General features: G+C 38.3%; 1 protein-coding gene across 1 annotated transcript; it reads left to right on the plus strand.

The window, feature by feature from the left end:
• The first annotated feature begins 9,699 nt into the window (after positions 1–9,699).
• Positions 9,700–23,090, plus strand: pou2f3 (POU class 2 homeobox 3). The gene is made up of 12 exons (XM_084730668.1): positions 9,700–9,709; positions 11,159–11,187; positions 14,136–14,237; positions 15,963–16,068; positions 16,574–16,662; positions 16,947–17,123; positions 19,081–19,222; positions 19,364–19,497; positions 19,978–20,142; positions 20,386–20,428; positions 20,632–20,746; positions 22,565–23,090. The coding sequence occupies exons 1-12, from the start codon at positions 9,700–9,702 to the stop codon at positions 22,602–22,604; spliced, it is 1,152 nt and encodes a 383-aa protein (XP_084586794.1). The 3' UTR covers positions 22,605–23,090.
• The last annotated feature ends 411 nt before the right edge of the window (positions 23,091–23,501 follow it).

Consider the following 23,501-nt stretch of genomic DNA (forward strand, 5'->3'; position numbering starts at 1 on the left):
ATTTTGTCGTGGGTTCTGAAAAGAACACGTCTGTCATTGTTTTTGTGCTGTTTTAGAGTTTGAGCTCCAAAAAGATTTTGCTTCTTTGTGGAATACGCCTCAGGTTCACTTCTTCATTTAGAAATAAAGCAGATTTTTTTTTTTTTTTATAATTTTTGTAATCTTGAGCCTTTTTTGTCAAAGGTTAGTTAGAACACTCCGGACAGAGTGTGGTTTTGTTTCCCTGGAACACGTTGACTTTGATTTTTAATCAATTATACCAAAAAATTGCAATTTTCTCATGGTTCTGCACTTTTATTGTAAAAAATGCCTAGAGACTGATATATAAATAAATAATGATACACACACACACACACACACACATATATATGTACATATATATATATGTATATATATATATATATATATATATATATATATATATATGTACATATATAAATGTAGGCTTGTTTAGTCAAAGTTATGAGACAGTGTGAGCTTTATCTTATTATTTATTATTTAATGATTTTCTGTTAAAGTCAGTGAAAGAACGCACCACTAACACACACTGAGTTATCTCCTGTGGCATTATGTTGTTCTCCAAACTTCTCAGAGGATGACTCCTTTCAGCCTTTTTGTATGGACACACACACACACACACACACACACACACACACACACGCATACATGCTGTAATTTGCAGTAACCCCATTGTTGTTTTATGCAAACAGTCTGAAGCTGGATAGGAGGCACTGAGGCATATGCAAATCAGCCTATCAGCAGCGCAGGGTGTACTGCAGAGGTGAACGTTTCTCCACTTAGGAAAATGCTGATGAGCAGCCGTGGATTTCCAAAACTTTTTATCCCAATACCAACTTCATTTTGAATAATCAGGGAGACGGACGTCGGCAGGAGCAGAACAAACTGTCAGAGGTGAGTCACTCCTCCTACAACTGATAATCAGTGACTTTTAAAAACATTTTCCTCGTTATTTCACACAAACACGAGCTTTAATAAGAGTTTATGTGTGCGGCTGCTCCATGTGGAGATGCTTTATGGGACTAACTGAATATTACAGCCAGGGCTCACACCTGTAGAGCACACAGCGCAGGTTGTGTGGTGGTGTGTGTAGAGGGGAGGGCGCATTAGAATAAACTCAAGATCATTTTCCTGGGTGGCCTGAGTGCTGCATTGTCCTGGTTAAAGTTACAATCCTGTAGGAAAATCAGCTATATTTATCATTACAGATATTAAGATGAGCGCAGACACGGTGGAGCAGTCGGAGGCTCAGGCTGAACAGGCAGGTAAGAATATTTCACATTCCTCCCACGGCTGAATCATCTCGACACACACAGACGAGTTCAACAGACGTGACTCAGGAAAGTGTGTTTATTCTGTCACGGCACGCTGGACTTGCACAGAAACACTTTGTTTACTCTTTTTCTTCAACATAGAGACTTTATGATCTGATAGGTAGCTTGTGTGTGTTTTGATCTGTAAAATAACATAAAATAATACATTTAGGATGCGTTTCTTTCAGCTGATACCAATAATCATCTGCCTCTCTTGGCCAATACTAATAAGATAACTTTTAATTCCACACTTCTGTATTTTAGCCCCTTGATTATCAGTGTGTCTGTCATTACAAACTTGTGTTTTTCGGCTAAACAGTTTTTGAAACGCACAAAACGTTATTTAAAATTCTACGAGAAATCATCAAAGACAGCAAATAAGTCAGGAAACCATCCTGAAGCTTTAATGAAGACTTGGACTGAGCCAGTACAGAATAAAAATACTGTAGAATCAGATTTTTACAACCTTTAATTTACGTATGGGGAAAAACAGAGTAAAACAGCATCTGAAGGAGTTAAAAAGAGGCTCCTAAAACTTGCAGTCGTTTATTCACACCTGAGCAGGTTTGGGTCAGATTACTCTGAAGTGTAGTCAGTTACTGATTACAAATTACACGGCATTTTTTGTAATCAGTGACGTAATACATGCGATTACAAAAATATAATCCAATCTGAATGCTTTTGGATTGCTCTAAAATCAAATATTGAAAATATTGCACTTTATACTGAAAAAGTGGGACATAGCCACAAAAAATTCAGTTCCAGAAATATTCTTTTTTATTTTTAGACATTTTTAAACATTTTCAGTGCAAATAAAATGCATTTTTGCATCAAATTCTTTTCTTGATTCCTTCTCAATGTCAGCCACCAAGTCAGATTCTCCCTGAAATCAGATGAAACGAACCCGTGTTTACATTTTCTCAGGTAAAGTTACAGTGAGTCGTATGTTAGTTAGTTAAAAGAAAGAATAACAAGATTTTCCTTCCGATAATCTTTATTTTTTTAGGTTATATTTTGTGGTTATCGTGGAGTAAATACTAACACCTTTGTCCAAAGGGGCCTTGAAAATCAACAAAATATAAAAGGTTCTTGTAGCGGCTTTATAGAGCTGTTTTGGTTATAATGAAAAAAGTTTAACTGTTTTAAGATATAATTGAAAATCCACCATCTGAGAATAAGAAAGGCTCAGACGTAGTGAGCAAAGACAAATGATTTAATGTTCTGCTCATAATGATCATAAAATTCATTTAAAAACTTCACAAACATACTTTGGATTTTATGGATCACTTTGTCAAAGAATTCAAATGAAATGTTTTGATATATACTGTCAAATTAGATGTTATTATACCTGATATTTATCAGATATAATGTCATTATCAGAATATAAATCTCCCTGATACTTCTTGTGCATCCCTGTTGTCTGGATTATCTTGAGATGTCTTCAGGACTTTTTTAATCCTGTTCTTTAGACTAAATTAGGGATCACTAATCGATTAATTTCAGCAAAGAATTTAACCGATTAAAAGATTAAAACAGTTTCCTCAGGACTCACTCAAAGTTTTCTCACTGTTTGGTTTGGTTTGCCCTGTTAGTGTAAAAATGGCAGATATTTTACCCCACTTGACATTGTTTTGTCTGGCTGAGACATTTTATGAATAAGGAAACGTAAAGTTAAAGTTAAAATGAGAAAAAGCAGGCGTTTTGATGATGAAAAAGCACAAACTTTTCAACCTTAGTCTACATTTGAGTGTTTTTTGGTCTGAGGTTGTTAAATGATCTTTGGTGCTCCTGGTTACATCGTGGGTTTGGAAACTTTTGTGTCTGTATTTAAGAAAAACTTAACAAATGGCAGCACTTTGACCTGCTCCTGTTTCACAGGGAGCTGTGTGTGTGTGTGTGTGTGTGTGTGTGTGTGTGTGTGTGTGTGTGTGTGTGTGTGTGTGTGGATATCGTGGCAGTTGGTTGCTAGACCAGGATGCACCTGAGGCTGTTTGCAGAGAAACGCTGGCTGCCCGGCGGCTGAAAACACCAACCAGCCACAAAACAAAAAAAAACCAGGAACCAGCAACAGAAAAAAAGTGGAACTTTTCTTTAGACAATGGCTGCGTGAGAGAAGTGAACGGCTCTGTTTCATGAAGTGCTTTCTGTCAGAACTGTGACGTTTGTCATCAGATGTCTGGATGCCTCAGCTACATTTTTTTAACTTTAATTTGTCAGAGATTTTTGTGCAGCTCTCGCTCCTGTATTAATGTCAGTTCTAACTCTAGTTCTCAATCAGTTGACAAATCAATTATTAGATTGATCGCCAACTATTTTCATAATCGAAACATCATTTTGAGTCATTTTTTAAGAAAGAAAATCTCTGATTTAAGCTTTTTAAATGTGAATATTTCCTGGTTTCTTTTGTCCTCTGTGACAGAAAAATCATCTTTGGGTTGTGGACAAAACAAGACATTTGAGGACGTCGTCTTGGACTTTTGGAAACAGTAACAAACTAATCGATTAATCAAGAAGATGATCGACAGATGAATCAAAAACTAAAATAATTAGTAGTCAGTTCATCCATATTGATTGATACAGTACATACATATATATATTTTATAGAGATAGTTTTGTTCAGCTTTTAAGAACTTGCCTCCTCTTCAGGTGATCAGTTTAATCAGCACTAACAAATTAAATTAAAATAATTTAATTAACAGCGATTTGTTTTTCCAGTTAAGTGTCCCAAGTTTCTCTGGAAAATCCACAGATCTCAGTTTTCAAGAAACTGTCCCTGTAAAAACTTTTGGTCCCACTTTACAATCAGACAAACCTTATAAATGATTTATGATGGTGTTATTAAGTAGAGCATAAACACTTTATAAAGCTCAGTTGTAAACAAGTTATAACACAGTTTTCATACATCGATGTGGGACCATTATTTGGCAGGATCCAGTTATTGCTAACTACTAATTAATTCAACGAGTTACTAACATTTATTAGCGACAAAAGGAACCTTATTGTAAAGTGTAAAACTTTTCATGCTGGAACTGTGAAGGAATCTGTTAATCTGATGCCAAATTAAACTTTTTGACCATGAAGATATGATGACGGCGGTTAAATGCAAGTAACTCATTAACAAATATCTGATGAAATATAAATGCTGACTGATGGAGAGACAACGTGAGCTCAGGAAACGATGAGATCTAAGGCTTAACAGAACAAACGTGGGCTCAGTATTTGGCAAGTGACAAGTCCCTGTTTTATTTAATGTGTTGTAACAGCTTATTAATGATTTACAAACTAATTAAAACCATAATTATAAACCATTTATACACCAGTAGTCTTATTATATTATTGGTACAGATTTTTTAAACGTTATGTTTCTCTCAATAATATTTCCTCACGTATGATTGGCCGCCCGTCCAATAAGAGGCGGGGCATTAGTTTTAACCAAATGTTTGACGAGTATTATTAAATGTCCATTGTTTTGTATGCAGCTTACTTTTCTTTTTACTTTTTTAAATAATTCAGCCAATTTATTCAGTCAACTCACAACAACAAGAGATAAGAAATGATAAATAAAAAATCTGAATCATAAAAATGAAACTACTTTTCATGGTGGAGTACTGAGGATGGATTTAGGAGCATCACAGCCTGATGAAAAGTAAAATGAAGGTACAGTTTCTTTTGAGGACTTTCAGAATAAATCATGGAAGCTTTATATGATATTTGTATGCAGCCACTCTGCTGTGTTGTGATTGGTCGGACTGTCTTTTAAACAAATACACTCTGGTAAAATTAGAAATCATAACTAAAAATAAAACCTTAATAATGCTTCATTTACTAAGAACAAATATCTTAATGAAATCAACTCAACAAGCAAATTACCTTTATTTATCTGAATCAGAAACAAAAATTAAAAAAGGATGAGAAATTTAAAGGCACTAAATTTTTATAATATAATCCTGTAATCAGTTCAAAAAATTGTTGCGTAAATTGTGTGAAAGTGAATCACGGTTAATAATTTTAATATTTTCAGTTGCAACAGTTTATTTTTGAAGCACAAATTTCACTGTGGACAAGTTTAGAAACAGAATTGTTTTGGTTTCTAAAACTCAAAGATTCAAGTTCAGTTTTGCAGCTGAAGATATAATAAATAAATTCTGGGGTTATAGATATTTCTAGGAGACAGAGCTGTTTAACATGACGTTTGTGTTGCTCCACTTCTTATTTAAAACCTTCAACTGAATTCACATTTTTGAATTTGCATCGTTGTGCAGCTTTCTGCATCGTTTTCGTAGCTTTTGTTAGCTTCAGACTCTGGAGACAATACAGTTTAACAGCACTACAAACATCCCAAACATCAGAACCTCTAGTTTTAGCTTTTGGTGAACCTGATACATAAACAGCTGAGTGTATTTTCCCACATTATCAGCTTGATCTGATGATGAAGAGGCGAAGAGAACAACACCTGTCTTGTTTACTGGCATGAAAACAGGACACGCAATACAGTGACAGAGTGGAAGATCATTACAGATGCAAAACTTAGTTAGCTCAATTTCAAGTAAAAAAAAGTTTCAGTCTGAGCCTGTAAACTCTGGCTGAGCTGAAACTTTATCTCTGTCTCGCTGCTCTAAACTGTAGAGTGACTGTATGCGAGCTTCCAGTATGTAGCAGAGGTTGGACCGAGTCACTTTGTCCAGTTTTGAGTCCTAAACAAGTCGTAAGATGCTCTTCACCACATGTAATGTCATTTTAATAACAGAGCGCTGACTTTCCTTCCTGTGTTCAACTTCAAAATGTCAAATGAAGTTCTTTTTTCATGTGAATGAAATTATCTTTTGGTATCATTTTTTTTTAAATGGAGCTCAGCAAAGTAACGTTAGTAATAAAAGTGGATCTGGAGAATGAAATGTTGACTTGTTGAGGATGAATAGCATTAGTATTACTAGCTCACTTTTTAAATAACAGACTTTTTAATCTTTGGACTTGGTGGAAGATATCAGATATTTTCCATCTAAAGGCTCAAGTCGGAGTGATGTCATCCACAACTCTGGTATGTCATGTGTTCAGACTGGAAAAGAGACAAAATGCAGCGTATTCAAAGAAGTCAACAGGTCAGGAAGATCTGTCTGCATGCTGCTCTCTCTTTGTAAAGATTAAAAGATTAGTGGTAATATTGTATATTTTCTTGTTGTCTCCCTGGAACAAGTTGCCTTTGGTGGTAATCAATTATACATTAAAAAAAATTCACACACAGTTCACTTTCTTTTGCAGTTTTCACATAACGTTTGTGACATTTGTGCTGCTCCACGTCATTGTTAAAATTTGCTACTGAATTTACATTTTTGGATTTGCATTGTCGTGCAGCTTTCTGCATCACAAAAAAAAACTGAAAACATGGCAACATGCATTGCAACTTTTTAGAAAATCTGCATTGAAATCAGACATTTTAGGCCACAACAATCCCAAAAAACAGCCTGTGAAATCCTGCAGGGACTGAATATACAGTATTCTCTGGATGTATTGGGATAAAGTTTATGTGACAGATTATATACTGCAAAAAATACTGTAAAATATTCAGCCCTGAAGACTAACTGAAGTTAAATAGATGATTATGCCAAAGGGGTGAGATCACTTAACTTGTTCCCTGTGCAGTATGTGATCATTTACATGCAGATTCCACCTTATTATATGTTTATTTTCCTCTTTTTGTCTTTATCCTCTTTCTTTTCTTTTCAATTTTAACTCATAAACAAGCCTCCTGTGGACAGGTGTTGTAAATTAGCATTTTGCTAGAACCACAAAATACACAGCCTGAGCATCCAGTTGCATAAAACCACTCAGGTTAAGGTTTCCCTTAAATTTTCATCCAAGGATGCTTTAAGAAAAAGTTGCATAAACTCATCTTGATGATTTCCTTTGGATGTTGAGAAAACCCTTGAATCTAGAAGTGTTTAACAGGCTTAGATTTACTTTGGATTACCTGCTTGTTCTTTCCACCTTCTCATGATCTTTCTCTTTTTGTTTTTCTTGATTTTATATTTTGGACAAGCTAGCTAACACAGACTAGTGTAGTGTGTTAGCTAAGCTAGCTGACAACTGACAATAATGCTGACTTCATGCAACACTCCTAACTGACCCCCTTAGTTTAGGAAAATACTTTGCTTAAGGGAGAAACTTAAGTTTTAAACTCAGAATGGTTTATGTAAGCAGACACTGGTGTTGGATCGTAACTGTATGTTGCAGCTCCGATGTTACTTTTAAATCCACGTAAAAAACACTTAACACGACCACAACCAAGCAAACATGAGACGTCTGTGAGATTATGGAGATCATGTTTATATTGTGTCCGTTGGTCCAGGAACATATCTGAATGTATGCACGATGCAAATTAAGTTCAGTATCTGAATGGCTGGCTATGAGATATTTGGACGTCTGTGGACGTGAAAGACAGGTGAAGAGCGTCAACATGAGATCATTTTTTTTATTTGTGCTTAAACAAATAAATAAAATAATATGTGTAACACTGTCAACACTGGAACTTCAGAAGACGTCATAAAAAGATGTCATAAATAATTCCTGCTTCTCAGGGGACATACGACAAGACATCCGAAAGATGTCCTTTGGACATGTCTTTGCTCTGTGACGAGGGAATTCCGTTTTAATTTGAGCTCGTGTGGACAAACATGTCAGTGTTTCAACCGCCATAAACTGCAAAATATAACATAAAAAAGAAAATTATCTGAAGAAAAGTCTCCTCCTGCTCCCTTTTAACTACCAAACGTACCACACACTGTAACTCTGCGTGGGAAAATGCAAACACAGACTCGTTTTATCTGATTTCAGGAAGAATCCGAGCCGATGGCAGGAATTAAGAATAACTGTATAAAAACATGCAGTCTGTTCACTTTTTTAAAATACACATTCAGGACTAACAGATGGAAGATGAAAGACAAGACAAAACAACTGGTGGTTGTGTGTGTGTGTGTGTGTGTGTGTGTGTGTGTGTGTGTGTGTGTGTGTGTGTGTGTGTGTGTAGACAGAGCACTAACACAAGCTTCCTGCGCTGAGAGCTGATTTGCATGTCTTGGTCATTTCCATACTGGAAGTTTGGCCGTGAAGCTGGTTGTGCTGGGGGGCAGTGACATAGTGGGGTGGTTGTCAGGTGGAGAGGTGGGGGGGGGCATGTGAGTGTGTGTGTGTGTGTGTGTGTGTGTGTGTGTGTGTGTGTGTGTGTGTGTGTGGAGGGGGTTTATAGGTATATTTGCATCGTGTGTCTCCAGCAGCTCACTGCCTCTCTCTCTCTCTCTCTCTCTCTCTCTCTCTCTCTCTCTCTCTCTCACACACACACACACACACACACACACACACACACACACACACACACACACAGAGTCCCAAAGGCCCCATTTGACATTCAAATGATGGAGCTTATCCAGCGCACCTTTGAACTCTCCTCTCCTGTATCAGGCCTCTCCCTGTCCTCTGCACATCAACACTGAACGCTGCACACTTCAGCAGGGAAACTGCACTTCTTGAAAAGTCTTGTGTTAGAGTCACTGTGTAGTTGTTCCCAATTCTCATCTGTAAAATTCAAATTAAAGGTAGAGTCAGTAGGATTTGTTCGAGCTGTTTGTAAGCGCATCAGGACGTCAAATACCAACATTTTGGGTTAACGAAACGTCCCGAGGACAGCAAAACAGTGAGACAAAATAAGGAAATACAGACAGAGAGCAGGTTCTCTGCAGATACAGACAACATTCAGTTCTAGCAGGTCATAAGTGAGGATTAAAAGGGATTAAGTTTAAGTGTTATAAAGCTGTACCCTGTTTTTTTAGGAAAATGTTGCAGATAATATCTTTAATCACTTTATCGTAGCAACACACTCTTAAAGATAAAGTTCTCTGGCTTCTCCCCATGGGAAAACCCTTTTTGGTTCTAGGTAGAACCTTCTATAAAGAACCCTTTCAAGTGGTTTGACCTAAAACCAGATCTAAAGGGTTATATCTAGAACCATCCATGAAAGGTTTCACCCTGAACCTCCTATGAGAGGTTCTGCAGAGACTCACTCTGTGGTGTAATCTTCTCTGGGGGTTCTATCCAGAACCTTTCCACCTTTGAAGAGTGCTAACAAGAACCCACCCACGAGGATTTTACCTTTTTATTTTCCAAGGGTTTCATCTAGAACCCACCTAGGGGGTCCTACTGAGAACCCTTTTATGATATTGTACAAAGAACCCTTGACAAAAGAGTTATTCAAAATTTTCTATAATTCGTGAAGAACTCTTTCTTCCAAAAAGGGTTATTTGGATGAAAATGGTTCTTAATGGAACTGTTAGACTTACAAAGAACCCTAGAGGAACCCCTTCTTTAAAAAGGCCAAATGGTTCTGGGTAGAACCTCAGCCCTTCAGGAAGAACCATTTTGGAAGTGTGTACATGACAATATATAATATATGTATATTTGTATTCAGAGGTGGGACCGAGTCATTGTTTCCAAGTTACAAGTAAGTTTCAAGTGTTTGCATTCAAGTCCCAGGTCACGCTGATATTTCGAGTGCTGAACGAGTCATGATGCACAACAGAGCTTTGACTCACTGTTCTCTGTGCAGCTTAGAAGTTGTGGTCTCGGTCTGTAATTTTCACCTGTTTTGCATATTGTAACCACCACATAGCTTTTGCACGTGAACAAAATGATCTTCCATTCATGTTATGTTTTTTCTCCACCTGGCGTTCAGTAACGTAACGTTAGTTCTTCATGGTTCTGCTCTGCAACGTGATCAAATGCGTTTGAAATTGTTTTAAACAAAGTGGATCTGGGGACTTTCTGAGAATGAACAGTGTTAACGTCAGTTTTCATCAGGAAACGAAGGGAAATCAGTTGATTTGTGGATTCACATTTTTTAAAATTACATTGTTTTTAATGTTTGGGCTCGAGGAAAGTTATCAAGTATTTAAAGTCCAAGTCAAGCTGCAAGTCCTTTTTGATTTTTCCAGTCACACCTCGTCCACGCCTCTGTATTATAGTATAGTCACAGTTTTTAGTGTAAGTTTAGTTTGGTTTAGTTTAGTTTTATTGGTGTGGTGCGTTTTATAGATCAATAAATAAATTGTTTCTTTATTTAAGCACATTGTGAGAATTTTTTCTAATTTAACAGAATAGTGAAGAAGCACATAAAACACACCACATGCACGTGTTTTAATCACCGCACTGTTGGCAGCTGGGACTTGGCTACCTGGGAACTCAAACCGCGGACCTTTGTTTCCCCGCAGCAGATAACTTAACTGACTGCACCACTAGTGAGACATGGTTTCCACTCTCCCCTCTAATAAGTTGAAGCAATGACCCACGTCACATGCAAAACTGGGGAATTTCTGTCTGAGTAATCCTTGAGATTTCCAGCTTTCCAACCAAACTGCTGAGTTTGGGAACTGATGCTGTTACAGTTTCTGAGACCCAGATACTTTTAAGGCACAAGAAGAAGAAGAATCCTATGAAGTGCTCAGCAAACTGCAACAAAGAGCCAAAGAAAGTCATCTTTATGTATCTGCAATTTTGTTCAGTTTGATTTCATTTAAAATAAAGTTAAATTAATTTCTATTGATCAAATGTGGAAAAAAAGTCATTACATCTCTAAAAAGAGAGATAAAGTGGAGATCTAACACAAAATATCACAATAAAACACTGAACACACTGTCATGTCTCACACACACACACACGTGGCTAACACTGAATGCTAACAGACTAAATATAATCTTTATATGATCTGATTTGTTCTGTGTGACTCTTTGAAGATGTTGAATATCAATTTTAAATCTCTCTCTCTCTCTTCTGTCACTCAGAGCAAAACGGGATCGACTTCAACCGACAGGTTAGTAACAGAATTGTTTGTAACTTCCCCGTGTTTAGATTCCTGTGAATGAGGATTTCATGAATGATGTCTCTGTCATGAGGAGGATCCGTCATCAGTAACCTTTTCCTGTTTGCTGGCAGGATCAGATACAGTCATGTTTGTATCCAGAGCAGTGGGTGAAACTGGCGGCATGTGCTCATGTTCATCATGTCTTTTAGGGGCAAACATGGATCAGATTCACTTTGTAACCTTTGACCAAAACTTGTTGCCAGATTATCCCTCTTGATCGGAGAGGCGTGAAGGATCCCGTCATTACAACAGAGGTCTCTCTGCTTGATGATAACGTCTGATGTTCCGTATTTTTGTTTTTATCAACAATTCTCATGAAAGGACTAAAACTAAAAATGCTTCAGTCTGTGTTTGGATATTTTCTGACTTCCCCTCCCTTTAAAGGTCTAGTGTGTAAGATTTATGGGGATTCATTGGCAGAATATGTCATTAATTGAATGTAATATCCATAAGTATCATCTGGAAATAAGAATAGTTGTGTTTTTGTTGCCCTAGAATGAGCTGTTTGTATCTATAGAGGGTTCAGGTCCTCTATGTTGCTCTGCCATGTTTCAGTACCCAGAACTGACAAACCAAACACTGGCTCTACCGCTGTTTGTGTTTTGTGCGAGTTTGTCGTTCATGTGCGTTTTCCTACGTGCTTGGAAGTGGAGAGTGAGACAAGAGTTTTGTAATCTGCAAGCTCACTCACTGGTCCTGTAAAAACAGCTCAGAAATATAAAATTTACTTTAAGAAACAGTCAGAAGTTTCCTGAAATAGCAGCTCAGTGCAGTTTTTAGCTAACATTATTCAAAGAGGAGGAAATGGTGCTTTTGTCGTGGACTACTTTCAGTGGTAACTAGTACACATTTGGCCCTTCTTGACTCTTCAAAGTGAAGCATCATTACTCACAAGTGATGCAAACGGTTTAATCAAAGCTTGATGTTTCCTTCTCAGATTTATTCCGTTTGAATAGTTTTGAGTGACCTGAAGTGGTGAAGATATGATTTAATCTTCAAAACATCAAAAATGTCACCCAAATACATGTAAATAGTGCATTTGTTGGGGACTATTTTCAGTGGTGGATTAGTACACATTTAGGACTCGAGGGCGGAGGCTCTCAGGCAAGGACAAAATAGAAAATATACCCGAGACCCACTTTGAACATTATGTGACAGAACAACACAAGAGAAATGTATCAGAAAGATATTAGTGTAAAAAATATTTGCTGCAGAACACAGAATAACCTCAAATCACACACAAACATCAGAGGAGTGTGTTTCACTTTGTACATAAAACAAAAAAAAAATCAAATATTCAATATAGTAGAGAGAGATACTTTGACACATGCTTCTCTGGCAGAAGGAATTTTTTAATATCATAATAATTCACATGAATTGAGATGAGACCGCTGCCTTAGGGAGTGTTTACAGCAGCAGGAGGGTGTGTGTGAACCACAGTGTGTGTGTTCATTACAGCGTGGCTCATTGACATGTTTTAATAGTTTTTGAAAAACAGTGGAGCTCTGTGGCGCAGAGGAATCACATATATCAGATTGTGCAGAGTACAGGTATGAAACCAATGACATGTTGGCATTTAACTAGAAGTGCAAAAAAAGGATCGTGTTATTTAGAGCAGAGGTTGCATATTTGCTCATATTTTATGTCCAGAAAAGAATAGCATGATCAAGAATATTTCTCTATCAGCAAACACAGTGGCTGAGTGGATTAGCTACTTATCTTGGGACATTTATGATCAGATATGTGGTGAAGTGTTTTCAGAGTTTTCACCACAGACTCTGTGGTGTTTGACAAAAGCACAGACAAAAACTGACAAAGTATGATGAAAATATGCTAGTAATGGAAACAAAAAAGGAAATATTCCACTGTCTCGCAGTGCGAGAACACTGAAATAGGAGACGAGATGATAATAAAGTATTTATGCATGTATATATGTATGTACGGTGTAGACAGAGAACGTGCAGACGGAGTCAGTGCAGCAGTGAGTCCCATAATGCATAGCTCTGTGATGTGGAGTTCAGCAGGATCACGGCCTCGGGGAAGAAGCTCTTCCTGAGCCTGCTGGCGTGGGAGCGGAGGCTCCTGTAACGCCTGGCAGACCGGAGGAGGGTTAAAAAGCCCATGGTGAGGGTGGGATTCATCCTGGATGATGCTTGTCACTCAGCTCAGGCAGCGTTTACACAGATAACAGCTGTTAGCAGGATTAATTCAGTGTTGGTTTTGGTCTTATCACGGGCATTGGAGATAATGGGAAAATGTAGACTTTCTGTATCTTTGACAGACTTAATAATGCGCTCAGTTGGAATATAAATAACCCAGAGCCATCTGATTGATACCCAGGACACGGGGTTCAACTGACTTTTAGTGACGGCTAACATCCTCAGGATAAACTACCTGCTCTCCCTCAGATGTCAACAAAGACTGCCGTCTCTTTTGAAACTCCTCAAATAGTCTGAGGCTATTTGGATACTTCTACAAACATTGTTTTTGGCATGGGAGTACATTTATTTCAGTGCTCGTTTTTTCAGGAAGTGACATGGCTTTCAGGGGGTGGGGGGTAGTGTGTGTGAGAGAGGGAGGGATATTTGCATACTGGTTGCCTGAGGGGAGGGAGAGAGTCTATCAGTCTTTGTATCATGTTCAGTGACCAAACTGGTCCTGGAGTCGAGTGTACAGGAGTGTGTGTGTCTCTCTACACACACACACACACACACACACAGTCACACATGTAAACATGCACCCATTTGCCCCTGAGATTGTGCACAAAGTTTTCCATCCTGTCAGCATCGCAAAACGGATCCTTTTTTAATTATTTATCAATGGAAAGGTTTAAATTATAATAAAAATGTTTATTCATAATAAACCTGAATTAACACTGTTTGGTTGTGCTTTCTTAGATAAAGACAGAGAACATCCACGACTCACCTCATTCAAGCTCAACAGTGAAGACATGTCACCTGACTCAGAGCTCGCCGATGCCTGGAGGTCAGCTGACTGGGGTAAGACACGACGTTACACCGCTGAAAAACAAAATACACTTAATTACTCGTTAGGCAGAATGATCCATTCCAGTGTTAAAGTTAGTGCTGAAACTATTAGTCAAATAATTGATTCGTTGATGAACAGAAAGTTCATTACTCACCGCAACACTGATTCCAAAACAAGTAAATAAAAACAGAATGCAGTGATTTGCAAAAATCACTTTCCAACCTATATACAAATGAATGCAGTAGAAAAACAAGGCACTTACTGTTCAAACTAATTAGGTTAATTGTTTTCTATGTAAATATACTTTCATTCTGAATTTGATGCCTGCAACATGTTCCAAAAACGTTGGAGCAGGTTTACCTCTGTGATACATCAGCTTTTCTTTTAACAACATTCTTTCTTGATATTCGACTTCAGCTGCTCAACAGTCCACAGTCTCTGTTGTCGTATTTTGTGCTTCATAATGCACCACACATTGTCAATGGGAGACAGGTCTGGACTGCAGGCAGGTCAGTCTAATACCTGAACTCTTTTACTACAAAGACACGCTGCTGGAACACGTCCGCAATGTGTCTTGGCATCGTCTTACTGAAATAATCAGGGACGTCTCTGACAAAGACGTCTGGATGGCAGCGTATGTCGCTCCAAAACCCGTATGTACCTTTCAGCATTAATGGGGCCTTCACAGATGTGACAGTTACCCATGATGCCATGGGCTCTAACACACCCCCATACTGTCACAGCTGCTGGTCTTTTTTGTTGTTAGTGCTGGTGACAGTCTGGACGGTCCTTTTCCTCTTCAGCCTGGAGGACACGACGTCCATGATTTGTGAAAAGTCTGACAAAGTGTGTTTACTGACAACGGCTTTCCAAAGTGTTCCTGAGCCCATGTAGTATTCTTTATACAATGATGTGGGTTTTTAATGCAGCGCTGCCTGAGGGGTCAAAGGTCATGGGCTTTAAGTTTTGGTTTTCATCTTTGGCCATTTTGTGCAGAGATTTCTGCAGATTCTCTGATTTTTTTTAAATGATATTATGGATTGAAGATGGTGAAGTAGTTTCCTTGCTGAAAATCGTTTTTCTTAAACTATTTGATCACATAGTTTTTCACAAAGTCGTGACCTTTGCTCCTTCCATACTTGTGAATCATTAACCTGTTTACCTTTTGAATGTGACAAACAAGTGTTTACTTCCACAACTTTCCCAGTTATTTATTGTGCTGTTCTCTGACTGAGTGTTTTCAAAAGAAAAGGTGATGTATCACAACTTTTTTAAACAAGTTGCCAGTACATTTCCATTAAATACACTTTAAATATTTTGCCTTTTTACTGTAGTCAACTGAGTTCGAGTCAAAAAGAATTTGCAGATCACTGCATTTTATTTTAGTTTAGTTTTACAGAGTGTACCAACATTTTCAGAGGGGTTATATTTTAAACATTGTTTAATCATCATTTATCAATAACAAAAATGTTGTTGACAACTTTAACTACTTTATATAGCTTTGGGATGTTTAATCTGTAGAGAATCATCATATTTTATAAGCTGATCATATGTTTTATGTGAAAAATGTTTATCAGCAAAGTAATTAGTAACTATAGTCATCAGATAAATGTAATGCTAAAATGTGATGAAGTAGAATTATGAAGTAGCATAAAATCTAAATATTCAAGTAAAGTTCAAGTACCTCAGAATAACATAATTACTATTTTTGTTGGGTTTTTTTGTTTTTACTCCAGGAGCTCACCTCTCTCCACCCCATGCAGCAGCTGGTTCTGATGCCTCCGTCTCACCTGTCATCTCCACCCCCGTTCCTGCTCTCCCAGAGTCCCTCCAGCCACCAAGGTCTTAAAAAACCTCCACAAACATCCGTAGCTTGTCCCAGGACAGTTTGGACAAGGCTGGTCTTGAATAATTAGGGAGGGAGGGGTGACTAATTTGAAGGGATTTAAGGCTCCAAATCATTTCTGCAGTGCCCTGACTCAGAGGCTTTGTTTAAAGAAACAGTCTGAAATATTGGGAAATATGTCTGCTGAGATCTGGATATGAAGACAGACTAACTGTTAGCTTAGCATAAAGACCTACTCACTAATGGAGATCTTATATCTTGTATGGTTTTAAATGGGGCCTATGTGCAAGTTAACGATATAGCTCAAATTTAGTCTACCTTTGAGCTAATTAAGTATAAAGTAGAACATAAATAACAAAGTTTGACCAGAATATGATATGTAGTTACGTGGATCTCACACAACATGTATCCAGTCAGTTAAATGTATTGATCTTTGTCTCCAGGGTCCTCTTCCTTGTATTCAAGTTCGAACTGATCAAAACCCGATGTTTTCCTCTACAGCTCTTCTGCCGCAGAACCTGCTGTCCCTTCCTAGCCAGAGTCAAACTAGTCTCCTTCCACATCAACCTGGACTGGCTCTGACTCCACAGGTAAACCCTGAACACCTCATCAAACATAATACAAATACATGATACATCAAGGAAGTCACATTGACTAATATCACATGTGCTGTTCAAAGCAACTGTAATCAATATTTTCATGCCAACAATGGATCAGATGACTATTTGTATGTGAAATCTGGAGCATGCAGTTCTCCTCATTTGACCCCTTCCTCCCTCTCCTCGACCCCTTCCTCCCTCTCCTCGACCCCTTTTGCCAATTTTACATCACCTGGAAATTGAAGATTTTCTCTTGTGCTGTTTCTCTGATCCAGGCTATGAGTCGCTCTGGTCTTGCAGGACCATCAATGGAGAACCACATGGACATGTCCCACCTGTCAATGCCCAAACACATGTCAGTACCACCACAGGAGGAACCCAGTGATCTGGAGGAACTGGAGCAGTTCGCTAAAGCATTCAAACAAAGACGCATCAAACTGGGCTTCACCCAGGTAATTAAGAGATACAACCTTAACACTGCTTTCCTTTAAAGGCCCTGAAATATTATTTTCTCAGTCAGCTTTCTACTGTAAATAATGTGGTCTTACATCAACACGTCTTCAGTTTTCCTGAGGCTTCATGTCACGTACCTTAAAACACCAGTCACAGTTTAGCAACATGTGGATGTGAGTTTGATGACACCTGTTGGGTTGTTGACTTATGTTGACAGCGCTGTCAATCAAATTAGATGAAACAACGCCCACAGTCACGACATATTATTTGACTTTTTTGTGCTATGCTGTAAATAAATATACAGTAACTGTGTTTTTTCCAGTCTTTAAGTACATTTACATTGAAAACAAATAAGTTTTTTTTATCCTGTTTTTCTCAGGTTGCTCCCTCAGGTCATATTTATGGTTTGTGTTAGAATATTTTTGTCACAATATGTCCAGAAGGGTTGCAGAAAAAACAAGCGAACGGACCCAAAATGTAGACTAGAGGGAGAATGTTAAAAAAGCAAGCAGAAATCCGAAGCACACTGGAAAAACAGCTGAGGTGCTCGACACGAGAACAAAGACAATCTGACAAAGGAAGGAAGGAAACATGCAGACTAAACACAAAAGGAATCTAATCAAGGACAGGTGAAACTAATCTGTAATCACAAAAGGCGGGAAAAAGACAAAAACAGGAAGTAAAGCAACAGAAACAAGAGAAAAGGCATGAACTTCAAAATAAAACAGGAAACAACCATCATGACAACTTCTGCAGTTCTAAAGCTTTATTAAAACATGAGTCTTTTTTGTATTGGGATGGCCAGGTAGGCACAGGCCAGAACCAGAGAATCAGTCCACTGAAGACAAACAAAATCCATACAAGTAGAGAGACAAAGGACAATAGGAAAATGGCTAGGACACTTGACGCAGAGACAAAGATGAACAGGCACAGAAATGAGGGAAACACACAAACTAAACACACAGAGAGGCTTATCAGGGCAGGTGGAACTAATCCCTGATCAAAAAGGGAAAACAACAAAGACAGGAAGTAAAGCAACACAAATGAGAGGAAAAGTACAAACTTCAAAATAAAACAAGTATGTTCAAAAAAAAAAAGAAAGAAAAGAAAACAAGTGGCCTAGAAACCCAAAAGACAGTAGGAAAACAGCTCGAGCATTTGAAACAGAGAGGGAAACATACAGACCAGTCAATCAGGGCTATTGAGACTCAATAGTCAAAAAAGGCAGAAAAACAGACAACAACTGCAAGAAAAGCAAAACAAAGGAGAGGAAAGGCATGAATCTAAAAATAAAACAGGAAACAAGCATGTCCAAAAACACGGCTAGGACATTTGATGCAGGGACAAACACGAACTGGCAAAGAAAGGGAGACATACGAACTAAATACAAAGGGAGGCCAGTCAGGTGAAACTAATCAGGTATCACAAAAGGCAGGAAGACGACAAACACAGGAAGTAAAGCAACAGAAACAAGAGGAAAGGCATGAGCTTTCAAAATAAAATTGGAAACAACCATGTCCAAAAAACCCGAGTAATGACTAAATCAGTGTAAAATGTTGTTGTAACTGATAGAAATGAATAAAGCTACAAAATTAGAACCAAGTTGTATAAATTGTCTAGTGTTCATAGTTGCAGCTTCAAAGTATCATCATATATTGTACAAATACTGCATATTATATATTTGTTACTTCTGTGGTTCAGAATTGTTTAATTTGCATTTTGAAATATAATTTCATAGCAAAGATGTATTTAGGATTCTTAAGACTAAAATCTAAGACTAAAATCACACTGATATCTGATCAGTTATAAGTGTGAATATTCATTATTGATCTTGGAAACAGTTTGACAAAAACTCTGTAGTCTTGATGGACCTCAGGCTCCGAGACCACGACAGGGATTTGTTTTTTGCATGAAGGGCTGATATAATTCATGTGTGCTGTGTGTTTTCTCTCACAGGGAGATGTGGGCCTCGCGATGGGGAAACTGTATGGGAACGATTTCAGCCAAACTACAATCTCTCGCTTCGAGGCTCTCAACCTCAGCTTCAAAAACATGTGCAAGCTCAAACCTCTGCTGGAGAAATGGCTGAGTGATGCAGGTACGACACAGCGACGACACCCGAGTTAATACCGTAACAAAAATGTCTTTAGTATTAAATTTTGCAGGACAAAATATCCTCTCACCTGATTTTGTTGCTGTTTAAAAGCAAAGTCCATTTTATATTTGTGTTTTAAATCAGAGAACTCGCCTTCTGACTCGATGACCAACCCTACGTCTCTGCCGCCCCTGATGGAGGGCTACGGACGCAAACGAAAAAAGAGGACGAGCATCGAAACAAACATCAAGATGACTCTGGAGAAACGTTTCATTGATGTGAGTTCAAGAACCGATAACTATTCATTATATAAAGTTCTGTTCTTTCACGTTTCATTGAATATAATGTAGTGTAGAGTTTATTTAAAAATGGGCAGATGCTATTTACACCCTGGGTGGACTAACCAATATGGTTATTAACACCGGTGTATATAACGTAGCATAGCAGAGACAAGCACCCAGGTGTCCATAGCCAACTATGCTATTTATAATATGGCTATTTACACCTGCATAACGGAGGCAGACCGTGATGTTTCCTTAAACCTAACCAAGTAGTTTTGTTTCATAACCTAACCAGGTAGGTTTGTTGCCTAAACCAAACCTAATCTGCCTTCTCTCTAATATAATGGCTTGAGTGCGCAAGGCACCAAAAATATACGTTTGAAAAATTCAAATTCTGCTGCGTAGAGAAAGTAGTTCCTACCACTGCCGCTCTGGGGACGGACTCGTGAAGAAGTCATGAACATTCTTGTCTTTCAGAACCCCAAACCCAACTCTGAGGAGATAACCCTGATCTCAGAGCAGCTGTCCATGGAGAAGGAGGTGGTTCGAGTTTGGTTCTGTAATCGGCGTCAGAAGGAGAAGAGGATCTACTGCCCGGTGGCCAGTTTACCGGTCAAATCACACAGCTACAACTCCAGAATGGTGAGCCGTCTAAAACGTCAGTCTCTGTCATGTCTCATGTCTGTGTGTTACATGTGAAGCTGCAGTCCGGATGTTGTTAAAACAAACAAACCCCATGAACTATTCCTTTACATCACCATTAATTAAAACAAGAAAAAAAGTCTGTTCATGCACGTTTTGCAGGTGATTAAAGTAAAGTTTCTTGCAGCTCTCTGGCAAATATATGTTAACAGCTTTATCTCATCCGTGTTTACACTGTTTCAGGCCTCAGCATCCAGATCCTACAGCCCTCTGGCTTCAGGAGGAGGTCAGTACTGTTTCCTACATTCAACTATTGATAAAGAGCCTGATCAGGATTAACTTCACTGTGACTGACACTGGGGTTTAACATACGTAACCAACATTAGTGCTGCATTTTACAACATCAGTTTCATTCTTGACTAACAAAACGTTTTCATCTGTGATGTAAACAGTTAATCTATGTGAGTTGTTTTGACTTTTTCCTTCCAGTTTCATCAAATTCGTCTCCGAACAGTGTGAGCCGTGAGGCGTCTCCCAACAGTCTGTCCGCTGCCTCCGCCTCTTTAACGTCTCAGGTCAACCCAGCGTCCTATAGCACACCAGGGTAAGACACACGTACCCCAAAACACCCCTGTGGAGCACTTTTCTCTCGTAGACTTTAACATGACCTGTTTCACCTAACGCATTTAAAACTTGTTAACTGAATATTAAAGGTATAGTTTAATATTTTCTAAAGCATTTTTACTTTCTTTGTGAAAATGAGACGAGAGGATTGATATCAAACTTAGACAGTTTGAACTTGGTTAAGTTTTAACCAGGGCCTGGATTCTCAAACTGTGGTGTGTGAACCACTGGTGGTACGCAAGCTCCCTCTTGTGGCAGGTGAAGGAACGACAAAAATATATTTTTTAAATAAAATAAATTAATTTTAAAAGATATATTTGCTGTGGTATAGATTTCAGAACCCATTCTTTCATACTGCCTCGTGCTCAGTAGAGTCCTTCTAGACTGGATCCAGTTCTGATAATGAAAAGAGTCATTTTGGGGGATTTGTTACCGTTTTCCAGTGATTGTATAAAGTGAAAATGTTTTTTAGGCCACTGAGCGTCACGTGATGAACGCAGAATCATCTGTTATCTGGTATGGTTCTGGGCTCAGGACGTAGCTTTTATCATCGGCCTTGCAGGACTGTTTGTTGGCTCAGAGTTGTTGCCAAGCAACCAGTGAAGGCCAGAGGCGTTTCCAGACTTTTTTTGACTGGAGTTGGACAAGTGGGGCGCTGACTTCTGCAGTATGTGTATCAGATTAGCATAAATTTACACACTGTAAGTCCCTAAAAAGACACTGTGCCGCTGTTCGTCTCTTTCCTCAGAATTCCACCATGAAAAACAATTTTATTTTTATGGTTTATAATTTCAATTTATTATTTAGTTGCCCATTTGCTGCATATAGTTTTTATATGTTTTTTTTTTATTGTGAGTAGAACAGCTAACATCTTATTATACAACCTTGTTTTGTCAAATGATCCATAAAATAAATTAACCTTGTATAACATTAAAAGTGGGCTACATAATTGAAGACAATACACATTTATAAATATTCTAAAGTCCCTCCTCTCACTTGGCTGACAGCCAATCATACTAGAGTATAACTGAGTGGCCTTTGGGGTGGCCAATCAGATTATCAGGGGTGGTCAGTGCCCCGCCTCTAGAAACACAGAGTGGAGCCTCAAAGAAGTTACTGGTTAAAGTCAAGAAACAATCACATAACATAAATATGCTTCAGATTTTACACAAATGAAGGTTTTTGCAGATTTCTGTCAGTATTAGACAGTCAGACTGGCCGTGTGTCATATCATTCTTCTCATCTGAATGAAAGTGTTTCACACGATGTTAAATGATTCATTTTAAGACTAAAACAGTTTTTAAAGCAGAAGCCCTCACAGCTACGATAAGACAAGACAAACATCATTACGTTTAATCCTTTTCTCATGCATTATATAAAGAAATATCTAAAGACTTTAGGAAACTTGCTGAAAACAAATGTGTATTTTGATACACAAACAGAGAAACAGAGGGAAACGGTTAAACCAGCTCAGTCCACAAGTTGACAAAATCTATTAGCACCTCTGATGAACATGTTATATCTCATGTGTTTAATCCGTACAAAGAACGGTGTAAAATCCATATTTTGTAGGTTTTGCGGAGCGACCAGGTGTCAGACTGTTTCTTGGTCGGTGCAGTAACTTTGGACAAACTTGAAAGTGACATTGATCTTCTCATCTAAGTCTCTACAAGAAACCAAAGACGAATATTTCCTCAAATGTTGCCATATTCCTTAAACTAACTGACTGTTGTTGAATGGAGTGAAGTTTTCTTTGTCTAAATGAAATAATGCTGTGATCGTCTCTTTGTCCTCTCAGGTCCTGGTACCGGTGGAATCACGCTGCGTATCATCACTGAGAAACATGAACTGTATCATTTGAAGCTTTTGAAGGCTGTTTTGTTTAAGAAGGATGTACTCTGAAGTAACACAACGTCCCTGTTATGAACAGGGTCACAACTACAGGTTAAACCTTAGATGGACCGACGAGACAAAACAGCAGAGGACTGCAAAACAACACAACGCTGTCACACGCTCAGTCTGAACAGCATCCAGCTGTTTGATTTGTGCCCATGTGACTCTTTTCTCTGCGTAGATCAGCTGCAAGGATGAAGAATACACAGAAAAACACACTCACGACATGAGAGGTCTCACCTGTGGCTGCTGAGACTCACCTGTTTGAAAGGCGAAGGATTCACAAAGCTTTTACTGCGCTACAATGGTCTCACAAGTTGTTATTATATGTTTTCATGTTCATATTATAGTTAGTGTTGTGTTAGTGAATTTGATGTGATCCTGTGTTGCGTACTGCGAGCCTGTCTAAATAAATATGCAGTCAAAATGAAGGGATGTAGCAGAACTTTCATGTTCCAGCTTTTGATTTCTTCGCTGTAGTTTTTTAAAGGATAGATCTGTTTTATTACACCTTGGGTCTCATCATTATTGCAGTTTTAGTCATCATTTCTATCCACTATGATGACAGTGAACGCACCAAAGTACTAGCTGAGATCTGGGAACACAGTTTATGCAAACTATTAAAACCAAAAGTGAGCTCACTTGTTGCTCGATGCACAAGATTATCGTCCATCTGCCTTTATTTTCTCTTCCTAAATAAGTTTGTCTGCCCTGAGGGTTTGTTTACAACCTGTCTGATCAGCTGCTTTTCTTTCTTGACCTGTTTTAACCGACAAAGTGCAAAATCACATTATAAATATGCATCATGACTGCCCTCTACTGGCTGAAACCGCACTATTTCA

This window comes from Lutjanus erythropterus, chromosome 11, assembly GCF_056507025.1.
Source record: "Lutjanus erythropterus isolate fLutEry1 chromosome 11, fLutEry1.hap2, whole genome shotgun sequence".
NCBI lineage: Eukaryota > Metazoa > Chordata > Actinopteri > Lutjaniformes > Lutjanidae > Lutjanus > Lutjanus erythropterus.